Genomic DNA, 13,365 nt, shown 5'->3' with positions numbered 1-13,365 from the left:
GATCCGCACCAAAACGGTCAGTCGCTTGTCCGTCTTTTTGTCATTGGATTCGTCGATCATCAAGGAAAATGGCGACGTCCGGCAGTGCTGGATGATCGGTAGTGTAGCTTCGGGGGCCAAGCTCATCTCATCTCATCTCATCTCATTATCTCTAGCTACTTTATCCTTCTACAGGGTCGCGGGCAAGCTGGAGCCTATCCCAGCTGACTACGGGTGAAAGGCGGGGTACACCCTGGACAAGTCGCCAGGTCATCACAGGGCTGACACATAGACACAGACAACCATTCACACTCACATTCACACCTACGGTCAATTTAGAGTCACCAGTTAACCTAACCTGCATGTCTTTGGACTGTGGGGGAAACCGGAGCACCCGGAGGAAACCCACGCGGACACGGGGAGAACATGCAAACTCCACACAGAAAGGCCCTCGCCGGCCACGGGGCTCGAACCCAGGACCTTCTTGCTGTGAGGCGACAGCGCTAACCACTACACCACCGTGCCGCCCGGGGGCCAAGCTCTTTTTGATTATTTGCGTTGTTTTGGTGCGCCTACAGCTGATAGATTTCGCAATCGTACTGTCCGTGCAAATTCGCGGCAACAGTTCTGTCAGGTGGTCCGCAACGGCTAGCGGCAAATTGTGCTGAGCAATAAAATTACAGATCGTAACTTCTGCTCTTATTACACTTGTTGGTTGATCATCGGTCTTAGGCTTTGCAAACATCGTCATTTGCGGCTGATTCTGTTTCTGGTGCAAATTTCGCTGATGTAGTTTGGACCTCACGTCGTAAACTCCGTTACGCCGCAACTTTTATATCTCGCACACAAACTGTGCAGTGCGCGTACTCCTCATTTTTCGCCTGAACAATGACACCATTAAATGTCGCCTTCCATTCAGGAAGATACCGCCCGCCGTATCTCATTTTCTTTCTCGGTGTTCCCATTCTTTCACTCAGCAGCTATTCAAAATCTCTCAGGTGTAAACAATGTTGCTCTGCACAAAGAGAAAATCGTTCGAACAATGACCGTTTGGCGCGTTTAAATGCAGATCGCGCGCATGACCGGAACGAGCGAAGTCTCGCAGTCGCGATACTGCACGAGGCTTGAGGAATAAACACCCGGTTTCACATAGTCTGGGTTATCTGCCCCTGCATACACACTGTTCTTTGTCTATAAATCGAGCTTTTGTATGTTTTTGCAACGATCAGCTGACGATGTTCTATACACAAAATAAATTTAGGTCAGAAAATACTGAAAATCCGTAAGACTTTGTTTATACGCCCATACGTCCTTGAAATGAGCTAAAATCCGTATAATTTCCGGACAGTCCGTATAGGTTGACATGTATGGTGATTGATACCAGTGTAATTTTAGCTGTACTGTCTCTCTTTTTTTTTTTTGAAATTACAAACACACCTGAAGAAAATGTTCACATACCCAATCTAAAAAAAGTGAGAAAACCGTATTTAAAGAGCCACTTTGTAATGTTTAGTGCTTTTGCTGTCTGTGAGGTGACGTACAGTTGCCCTGAAAATATCAGCAAGCTGTAGCTTTTCCCTCGGTCCACCCCTCGCCCGCTGGTGAAACATTTACCTAAGGAGTTGTTTTTTTTTTTTTTTTACAGAAATGTAGCTGAAAATGTAATGAAATTACGAACCTAGCTAGATCTTTATTCCAGGTTGAATGTACAGGTCACATCTTTAACAAGAAAACTACCGAAGAATTTTTTAATACATAGATATATATTTTTCCTATCGTTTTTTTATACTTTTATAGCACTCTGTTTTTTGCTACTGTTCATTCCTGACTCTTTTCTGTTTGTGAGCTGCTGTAACATGTAAATTTCCCCACCGATGGATGAATAAAGTTTAGTTAATCTTATCTTAACTTAAGAACAGATAAATTAAAAATAAGGGCGGCACGGTGGTGTAGTGGTTAGCGCTGTCGCCTCACAGCAAGAAGGTCTGGGTTCGAGCCCCGTGGCCGGCGAGGGCCTTTCTGTGCGGAGTTTGCATGTTCTCCCCGTGTCCGCGTGGGTTTCCTCCGGGTGCTCCGGTTTCCCCCACAGTCCAAAGACATGCAGGTTAGGTTAACTGGTGACTCTAAATTGACCGTAGGTGTGAATGTGAGTGTGAATGGTTGTCTGTGTCTATGTGTCAGCCCTGTGATGACCTGGCGACTTGTCCAGGGTGTACCCCGCCTTTCGCCCGTAGTCAGCTGGGATAGGCTCCAGCTTGCCTGCGACCTTGTAGAACAGGATAAAGCGGCTAGAGATAATGAGATGAGATGAAATTAAAAATAAGTCTGGGTAGTGCAGTGGTTAGCAGGAAGAAGGTTCTGGGTTCAAAGCCGACGGGGCCCTTTCTGTGTGGAGTTTGCATGTTCTCCCTGTGTCTACGTGGGTTTCCTCCGGGTGCTCCGGTTTCCCCCACAGTCCAGAGACATGCAGATTAGGTAAAATACCCAGCCACTAGGGATGTACAAGGCAGTGCATACTTAGTGCCGGTCCCAAGCCCGGATAGATAGAAGGCCGCTGGCCGCCAATATTTATTAGCTTGGTCCTGCGTTTCCTTTCCTTTGTATATAACATAACGTCTTGAACGGTAAGATTAGCATGAGCTAAACTGGTTATTAACCTTCTGAAAATAAAGTCTCATTAGCTGTTCACTGAGTCAACTCTTTTAGATGAACTGTTGAGAGCTAACTCATACTGTAGCTTACCTATATATCAAGTCAAGTCCCTTCCCACACCATGTGGCACATAGGGCGGCGCCGATCTCCGTTTCCATAGCCCTCGGCCTCTCGCCTATTATATAGCTAGGGTTACGGTGCAGGGCTGGTCCTCTGGTAACCGCGAGAGTTTGACTCCCCACTCACATCTGTATTGCAACGTGCCTTGCCAGACAGTAGTAGGTACCATTTTTATGATGGTCTTTGGTACGACCTGACTGTGAGTAGAACTCGCGATCTCCCGATCGAGAGGCGGACACGCTACCACTAGGCCAACTACAGTGGTGCTTGAAAGTTTGTGAACCCTTCAGAATTTCCTATATTTCTGCATAAATATAACCTAAAACAACATCATATTTTCACACAAGTCCTAAAAGTAGATAAAGAGAACCCAGTTAAACAAATGAGACAAAAATATTATACTTGGTCACTTATTTATTGAGGAAAATGATCCAATATTACATATCTGTGAGTGGCAAAAGTATGTGAACCTCTAGGATTAGCAGTTAATTTGAAGGTGAAATTAGAGTCAGGTGTTTTCATTCAATGGGATGACAATCAGGTGTGAGTGGGCACCCTGTTTTATTTAAAGAACAGGGATCTACCAAAGTCTGATCTTCACAACACATGTTTGTGGAAGTGTATCATGACATGAACAAAGGAGATTTCTGAGGACCTCAGAACAAGCGTTGTTGATGCTCATCAGGCTGGAAAAGGTTACAAAACCATCTCTAAAGAGTTTGGACTCCACCAATCCACAGTCAGACAGACTGTGTACAAATGGAGGAAATTCAAGACCATTGTTACCCTCCCCAGGAGTGGTCAACCAACAAAAATCACTCCAAGAGCAAAGTGTGTAATAGTTGGCGAGGTCACAAAGGACCCCAAGGTAACTTCTAAGCAACTGAAGGCCTCTCTCACATTAACATTAGCCAATGTTCATGAGTCCACCATCAGGAGAACACTGAACAACAATGGTGTGCATTGCAGGGTTGCAAGGAGAAAGCCACTGCTCTCCAAAAAGAACATTGCTGCTCATTTGCAGTTTGCTAAAGATCATGTGGACAAGCCAGAAGGCTATTGGAAAAATGTTTTGTGGACAGATGAGACCAAAATAGAACTTTTTGGTTTAAATGAGAAGCATTATGTTTGGAGAAAGGAAAACACTGCATTCCAACATAAGAACCTTATCCCTTCTGTGAAACATGGTGGTGGTAGTATCATGGTTTGGGCCTGTTTTGCTGCATCTGGGCCAGGATGGTTTGCCATCATTGTTGGAACAAGGAATTCTGAATTATACCAGCAAATTCTAAAGGAAAACATCAGGACATCTGTCCATGAACTAAATCTTAAGAGAAGGTGAGTCATGCAGCAAGACAGCAACCCTAAGCATACAAGTCGTTCTACCAAAGAACGGTTAAAGAAGAATAAAGTTAATGTTTTGGAATGGCCAAGTCAAAGTCCTGACCTTAATCCAATCAAAATGTTGTGGAAGGACCTGAAGTGAGCAGTTCATGTGAGGAAACCCACCAACATCCCAGAGTTGAAGCTGTTCTGTACGGAGGAACGGGCTAAAATTCCTCCAAGCCGGTGTGCAGGACTGATCAACAGTTACCGCAAACGTTTAGTTGCAGTTATTGCTGCACAAGGGGGTCACACCAGATACTGAAAGCAAAGGTTCACATACTTTTCCCACTCACAGATATATAATATTGGATAATTTTCCTCAATAAATAAATGACCAAGTATAATATTTTTTATCTCGTTTGTTTAACTGGGTTCTCTTTATCTACTTTTAGGACTTGTGTGAAAATCTGATGATGTTTTAGGTCATATTTATGCAGAAATATAGGAAATTCTAAAGGGTTCACAAACTTTCAAGCACCACTGTACCTATATATGGATACCTATATATTTGAGGGTTTTTTCTTCCTTTTTTTTTTGTCAAAGTAGGCAATGCTATAATCTCACTGAAATGCATTCATGAAAACTTATTTCCATCATCTGAGCTGTTTGTGAGCATGAATGGTGAGTCATGTGTGAGAGGAGGTGATCACTTATCAGGACGAATGGAAATGAATCATCTAAATGAATCACAGACACAACAATACAGTAACATCAATGTAGGGATGTGCACTGTATTTGTATTTCTGTTTGTACTGCCTTGCTGAATTTACAATTATTTAAACATATTTAATAAAATGTAATGTCCTGTGCAAAAGTCTTACTGTAGGCACCCTAATTTTTTTTTCATACAAACTTTTGTTATAGATTTCTATTTTATTATTTCTACATTATCAAGTCAGAACATTACAAAAACATTTTAGAGTTCCAAACATTCATATTTTTTCCAGCACAAAATTAAATGTTACAGAAAAAAAAGTTTGTATCTGAGCAGCATATCCCATAAGAGAGCACTTCTCATCTCATCTCATTATCTGTAGCCGCTTTATCCTGTTCTACAGGGTCGCGGGCGAGCTGGAGCCTATCCCAGCTGACTACGGGCGAAAGGCGGGGTACACCCTGGACAAGTCGCCAGGTCATCACAGGGCTGACACATAGACACAGACAACCATTCACACTCACATTCACACCTACGGTCAATTTAGAGTCACCAGTTAACCTAACCTGCATGTCTTTGGACTGTGGGGGAAACCGGAGCACCCGGAGGAAACCCACGCGGACACGGGGAGAACATGCAAACTCCGCACAGAAAGGCCCTCGCCGGCCACGGGGCTCGAACCCAGGACCTTCTTGCTGTGAGGCGACAGCGCTAACCACTACACCACCGATATTCCATAAGAGAGCACTTTTCAGATTAAAAAAAAAAATTTTTAAACATAATAAAGGCTCATTTCCTTATAAAACTGCACTCATTGGACCTGAGAATACTTTTTTTTTTTTTTTAAAGCAAAATCGTCTCACACCAAATATTGACTTTGTTTCATTTATTATGGCTTACTGATTATAGTAATTTTTAGAATGTTGAACCATTTCATTTCATTATTTTTAAGCCATTTTTGGTCGACAGCATTTCTTTACACGTGCCTAAGACTTTCGCACAATACTGTGTGTTAACTAGAAGGTAGAGGAAGATTTCATTAAACAATTACAGTTATAATTAGATAAAGAAAAAACATCACTGGTAAAATAAAAACATCCAACAAACTTTGTTTGGCTGAGAAAAAAAAAGCCAAAGGGGTCCACTCTTGCGTCAACTTGGCGAAGCCAAATCATCCGACTCTCCCCTGACTATCTTCCATTCCTGGGATTTGAATTCATAACCAGTGCATTGGTCATTAGTGTTGTGTTATCATAGTCCTGTTTCATCCATGTTATTTCCCATATAAGATTCATGATTCTTTTGACATTCACACTGCAAAAAAAATGAGATCTTAACAAGTGAAAATATCTTGAAAATAGCTGAAACGATCTCGCATTTCCTATTAGAAGAATACAAGACTAGCCTAGTAAACTAGACCCACCCGCCTAGCGGCCAAAAATATTTTTTGCCTGCGAGTGGGTCTAGCCTCGCACCATATCAACAAAACACCCCGGGCATCAAATCGTGCCCAACAATCACAACGCAAGGTTTTTGTTTGGATTCTTTGGGCGGGCTTTTGCAGGAGTGACGACAAAGCTGCGCGACGCTGGAGAAAGCGCAACAGGAAAGATGGCTACGGCTAGTGAACAGCGCGCGTTTGACTCCGCTTTGGAATCAGTTTTAGAAGAATTAGACTTGGAGTTTTCGTTGAAACATGAGCAGGAAGAGGCTCTCCGCTCATTCCTTTTCAAGAAGGACGTTTTCGCTGTTTTGCTGACCGGCTATGGCAAAAGTCTGATCTACCAGCTGGCTCCGCTCGTAGCCAAAAGGATGGGGCTAGTTTGTGCAGTACGAAGAATTAATAAACAGCTTTGAAACATTACTTTTTGATTGTTTCTTATTTTCCCGTTATTTTAAATTTAAGGGAAATTATTTCACCAAACACCACTAAATAAAAACTCTCAAAAACAGTTTAAGCAAACCCTTGAAAAACACTTGGAAAAAAAAAAGAATGTATGTGGTACAGACTCCAAACTTGTGGTCATTATCTCCAAACTTCTTAATATCTAGAACCTGTTTATTAATTAATACGCATTTTGAAAAATTATTTATTTCAAGGTCTCCCCCACTGCTTTCTGTCGCTCTGACTACGTCACAGTCACTGTTGCGCTGATTGGTCAGAGCGTTGGCCTATACGCACAGAGACAGTTTGAAAGACAGCAGGTTGTTCCTCCCACCCTTCGGAAATGTCTACGACCGAGACCAGACTAAATATTCACATTTAGTCTGGCTTGCCAGGCTAATACAAGACACCAGTTCTGAGATTATTAAACCTAGTTCTAGATTGCAACCAACTTATTCTAAGATGTCTCATCAAGTAAAAATATCTGTCCATGCAGAAAGATGATTTCACTAATATTAAGTCATTTTCTCCTCAAATTCATTTTTTGCAGTGTGTATACTGTTAACAAAAAAATAACCACAAAATTCTCTGTTTATTGAGTTACCAAATTGCTCTAATTGTTTCCTCTTCTTCCTTCTTTTTTTTGTCCACGTTCTCCCTGTTCATCTCGCCTCAGAACGGAACAGAAGGAGTGGACGGCACCCGATGTCCACACACCGGATGGTGGCTCTGTATGACTACGACCCCAGGGAGAGCTCACCGAACGTAGATGTAGAGGTAACAAAAAAAAACTTCTCCATGCCTTCAGATACAAAATCATCCTGTTACAACCCCGATTCCAAAAAAGTTGGGACAAAGTACAAATTGTAAATAAAAACGGAATGCAACGATGTGGAAGTTTCAAAATTCCATATTTTATTCAGAATAGAACATAGATGACATATCAAATGTTTAAACTGAGAAAATGTATCATTTAAAGAGAAAAATTAGGTGATTTTTAAATTTCATGACAACACCACATCTCAAAGTTGGGACAAGGCCATGTTTCCCACTGTGAGACATCCCCTTTTCTCTTTACAACAGTCTGTAAACGTCTGGGGACTGAGGAGACAAGTTGCTCAAGTTTAGGGATAGGAATGTTAACCCATTCTTGCCTAATGTAGGATTCTAGTTGCTCAACTGTCTTAGGTCTTTTTTTTGTCGTATCTTCCGTTTTATGATGCGCCAAATGTTTTCTATGGGTGAAAGATCTGGACTGCAGGCTGGCCAGTTCAGTACCCGGACCCTTCTTCTACGCAGCCATGATGCTGTAATTGATGCAGTCTGTGGTTTGGCATTGTCATGTTGGAAAATGCAAGGTCTTCCCTGAAAGAGACGTCGTCTGGATGGGAGCATATGTTGCTCTAGAACCTGGATATACCTTTCAGCATTGATGGTGTCTTTCCAGATGTGTAAGCTGCCCATGCCACTCGCACTAATGCAACCCCATACCATCAGAGATGCAGGCTTCTGAACTGAGCGCTGATAACTCGGGTCGTCCTTCTCCTCTTTAGTCCGAATGACACGGCGTCCCTGATTTCCATAAAGAACTTCAAATTTTGATTCGTCTGACCACAGAACAGTTTTCCACTTTGCCACAGTCCATTTTAAATGAGCCTTGGCCCAGAGAAGACGTCTGCGCTTCTGGATCATGTTTAGATACGGCTGCTTCTTTGAACTATAGAGTTTTAGCTGGCAACGGCGGATGGCACGGTGAATTGTGTTCACAGATAATGTTCTCTGGAAATATTCCTGAGCCCATTTTGTGATTTCCAATACAGAAGCATGCCTGTATGTGATGCAGTGCCGTCTAAGGGCCCGAAGATCACGGGCACCCAGTATGGTTTTCCGGCCTTGACCCTTACGCACAGAGATTCTTCCAGATTCTCTGAATCTTTTGATGATATTATGCACTGTAGATGATGATATGTTCAAACTCTTTGCAATTTTACACTGTCGAACTCCTTTCTGATATTGCTCCACTATTTGTCGGCGCAGAATTAGGGGGATTGGTGATCCTCTTCCCATCTTTACTTCTGAGAGCCGCTGCCACTCCAAGATGCTCTTTTTATACCCAGTCATGTTAATGACCTATTGCCAATTGACCTAATGAGTTGCAATTTGGTCCTCCAGCTGTTCCTTTTTTGTACCTTTAACTTTTCCAGCCCCTTATTGCCCCTGTCCCAACTTTTTTGAGATGTGTTGCTGTCATGAAATTTCAAATGAGCCAATATTTGGCATGAAATTTCAAAATGTCTCACTTTCGACATTTGATATGTTGTCTATGTTCTATTGTGAATACAATATCAGTTTTTGAGATTTGTAAATGATTGCATTCCGTTTTTATTTACAATTTGTACTTTGTCCCAACTTTTTTGGAATCGGGGTTGTAGTTTTAGCTTTCAGTTTGCTCGCCAAGATACTCGACTTTCATTTATGAACACACTGACCAGTACTGCTACCTTAACAGGAAGAAAACAACACTTGCACACACGGTTGAACAGTTTATTTGACAACCGAAATGCTTTACATACACTAGCATCGATGGATGCAACAATGTCTGGCTATAATTCGTGTCACATAACCTGACATAGCATTGTTTTTCAAATCACATGATTAAAATTGAAATCAACATGATAGCTACTGTGCTAATTTTTAGTCAGCTACACAAAGTGAAATGGACTTGTTACACATTTTGCCACATTTACAGTACTGTGCAAAAGTCTTAGGCACCTTATGAGACTCTTACATTATCGAGTCAGTACAAAAACATTTTAGAGTCCAGACGTTCGTTCGTTTTCCAGCACAAAATTAAATGTTACAGAAAAAAAAAAGTTTGTATTTGAGCAACATATTACATAAGAGACGACTTTTCAGATTAAAAAAGAAGCCGTAATGAAGGCTACCATAATGAATTTTAGTGCAAAATGAAGAAGCGAGTGTGACAAAGTGTCCAGAAGAACTGTGGCTGGTTCTGGAAGATGCTCAGTAAAACCTACAGCTCATTTCCGCATAAAACTACACTCATTGGACCTGAGACCTTTTTTTTTTAAAGCAAAGAGTCGTCTCACACCAAATATTGACTTTGTTTAATTTATTATGGCTTGCTGATTGCTGTTTTTTTAGCATTGAAACATTTCATTTCATTATTTTTTCAGCCATTTTTGGTCGACAGCATTTCTTTACATGTGCCTAAGACTTTTTTGCATAGTAGTGTATATCTGAAATACTAGCATGTCTAGCCAGCGAACTACGTTTGTTTTAACACGAGCAATTTGGTGATTAGTACATAATTTGTAGCTATATATAAACCAAGCACTTTAAATATTATCGAGAAGAAAGTGATCTGTTCTTGAATTTGATGTGAGGCACTAGAGGGCGATAATCACTCACTGTTTAAATTCATGTTCTGGTCTCACTATTACATAAATATATCAACAACTACTTTGTCATATCGCTCAGGCCTCAGTTCACTCACTGGGCCTGTTTCAAATAACCCGATAATCCCTACCTAGGGATCCCTAACTCTTCTGTCTGTAGCATACTGAAGGACATTGTCTTAAGGTCTGAGTTGAGTTTATTACCAGCAGTGTTCGTTGTTTTGTCGGATAAGCATCTCATACAGTGGATATAAAAAGTGTACGCACTCCGTTAAAATAATGAGACCATGATAAATCATTTCAAAACTTTTCCCACCTTTAATGTGACCTAAAATCTGTACAATTCAACTGAACAACAAACAAATCTGTTCGGGGGGAAAAAAATAAAAAATGTACAGTAAGCTGGTTGCATAAGTGTGCACACCCTTAAACTAATACTTTGTTGAAGCACCTTTTGATTTAATTACAGCATTCAGTCTTTTTGGGTTCACACCTACCATCAATTAAAATGACTCTGATTAACCCCAAATAAAGTTCAGACATTTACTCAGTTGCATCCTCCAGCAAAAGCCAGGGTTCACAGAGAGCTTACAAAGCATCAAAGGGATCTCATTATTGAAAGGTATCAGTCAGGAGAAGGGGACAAAAACAGCATTAGATATACCATGGAGCACAGTGAAGACCGGCATCAAGAAGTGGAGAAAATATGGGACGACAGTGACATTACCGAGAACTGGACGTCCCTCCAAAATCGATGAAAAGACGAGACGAAAACTGGTCAGGGAGGCTGCCGAGAGGCCTACAGCAACACTGAAGGAGCTGCAGGAATTTCTGGCAAGTACTGGTTGTGTACTACATGTGACAACAATCTCCCGTATTCTCCATATGTCTGGACTGTGAGGTAGGGTCAAAGAAAAATATCCAGGCCCGGATAAATTTTGCAAAAATAAATAAATAAATAAAAATGCATCGGCTCTCCCAAAAGCATGTAGGAAAATGTGTTATGGTCTGATGAAACCAAGGTTGAACTTTTTGACCACAATTCCAAAAGGTATGTTTGGCACAAAAACAACACTGCGCATCACCAAAAGAACCCCATACCTACGGTGAAGCATGGTGGTGGCAGCATGATGTTTTGGGGTTGTTTTTCTTCAGCTGGAACAGGAGCTTTAGTCAAGGTGGAGGGAATTATGGACAGTTCTAAATACCAGTCAAGTTTGGCCCAAAAACCTTCAGGTGTCTGCTAGAAAGATGAAGGTGAAGAGGAATTTCATCTTTCAGCATGACAATGACCCCCAGAAAGTTTTGGAACGGCCCGGCCAGAGCCCAGACCTAAATCCAATTGAAAATCTGTGGAGTTACCTGAAGAGGGCTGTGCACAAGAGACGCCCTCGCAATCTGACAGATTTGAAGCACTTTTGCAAGGAAGAGTGGGCAAATATTGCCAAGTCTAGATGTGGCAGGCTGATAGACTCCGACCCAAAAAGACTGAATGCTGTAATTAAATCAAAAGGTGCTTCAACAAAGTATTAGTTTAAGGGTGTGCACACTTACGCAACCAACTTACTGTATGTTTTTTATGTTTTTCCCCTTAACAGATTTGTTTGTTTTTCAGTTGAATTGTACAGGTTATAGGTCACATTAAAGGTGGGAAAAGTTTTGAAATGATTTATCGTGGTCTCTTTTTTTTTTTTTACATCAGAAAAACCTATCATTTTAACAGGGTGTGTACACTTATATCTACTGTATGTAGTCATGCTACTTTTGCTGTTTAGCTTGTCCCAAAGCAGATACCATGCCTTGAATTTTGACATGTTTTGTAGTGTTACAACCTGGATGTAAAATGGATTTAAGGGGTGTATCATCCATCCATTATCTATACATACCACTTATCCATCAGGGTCACGGGTGAGCTGGAGTCAGTTCCATCTGACATTGGGTGAGAGTCGGGATACACCCTGGACAGGTCAACAATCTATCACAGAAATGAACAACTGTTCATGCACACATTCATACCTTTGGCCAATTTAGAGTAGCCAGTTGATGTAATCCACATATCTTTGGACTGTGAGAAGAAACCCATGCAGGCACTGGGAGAACATGCAGACTCCATACAGAAAGGCCCTAGGTTCCAACCAAAGTGATATTATATGCCAAAAATCTGCAAAAAATACCCTATAATATAAATACTGAGCACTTGGGTAATTTCTAATGACGTTTCATACTCCTAACTACTTTTTTTTTTTTAAGTACCAAGCCCAACCCTGAACCCGATCTCGATTCCTTATTTGAAACCTTTATTTAACAGGTTGGCTATTGACCAGAATATGGATCATAATTATGTGTAAAAAAAAAAACCACATTAGAAGGATATATAATGTGAAGTTAAGGTTTTAATACAAAAGTCAGTGCCTATGTTAGCATTACATTAAAGCATTTATAGAAGACACTCTTATCCAGAGCAATATACACCATACCCAGAGCAGCCTGGGGAGCAGGCGGGGGTTAGATATCTTGCTTAAGGGCACTTCAGTCATTCCTGCTGGTCCAGGGAATCGAACTGGCAACCTTTTGGTCCCAAAGCTGCTTCGCTAACCTTTAAACCATGACTTCTCCTTAGATGAATAGCGGTAGATGAATAATGAATCATGAATAATGTACTGAACCAGACCTTGTGTGTGTTTCTCAGACTGAGCTGACCTTCTGTGCTGGAGATGTGATAACAGTGTTTGGAGAAATCGATGAAGATGGGTTTTATTATGTGAGTACGTTTCTGTGTGATGGATTTGAGTGGTTCAGTATTTTGTGATGCACAAAAAATGTATTCAGGGGTCTCAAGTTAAATTCAAAAATTCAATCAGAATTTACACAAGGGGAAGGTATGTGTATTCAGAGTTGGGTTATGCACCTGCTTAGGCTGGTTTCCTGGGACCCCCAAGATGCCAGATTGTAGAAGTTTTTTTTTTTTCTAATCAGTCAGATTGTAGCTAGGGGCAAGTGGGGGGGGGAGAACAAGGAAGATAGTACCAGTTTTAAAAAATTATTATTATTATTATACAATAATCTTTATTAGGTTCCCAAAATGGGGTCTTCATCCTGAATTTACAAGTGCAAAAAAAAAAAAAATTCTAATTGCAAATAATATAAAAATATTCCATGGAAAATTGAGAAAGGAGTTACTATCAAAACCTAATAAGAGTACTATTTGCAAATGTTATCATTAAACATTATTATTATTATTATTATTATTATTATTATTATTATTATTA

General features: G+C 40.9%; 1 protein-coding gene across 1 annotated transcript in view; it reads left to right on the top strand.

Annotated features, from left to right (window-relative positions):
- rimbp2b (RIMS binding protein 2b) overlaps positions 1-13,365 on the top strand; it is a 122,405-nt gene that overhangs the window by 96,897 nt on the left and 12,143 nt on the right. The window contains exons 19-20 of the mRNA XM_060931274.1: positions 7,354-7,454; positions 12,786-12,857. Of these exons, the coding sequence (XP_060787257.1) occupies positions 7,354-7,454; positions 12,786-12,857 (173 nt within the window). The remainder of the gene's footprint in view (positions 1-7,353; positions 7,455-12,785; positions 12,858-13,365) is intronic.

The sequence above is a fragment of the Neoarius graeffei genome, chromosome 10 (assembly GCF_027579695.1).
Source record: "Neoarius graeffei isolate fNeoGra1 chromosome 10, fNeoGra1.pri, whole genome shotgun sequence".
NCBI lineage: Eukaryota > Metazoa > Chordata > Actinopteri > Siluriformes > Ariidae > Neoarius > Neoarius graeffei.
This window is presented reverse-complemented; position numbering and strand designations above follow the sequence as displayed.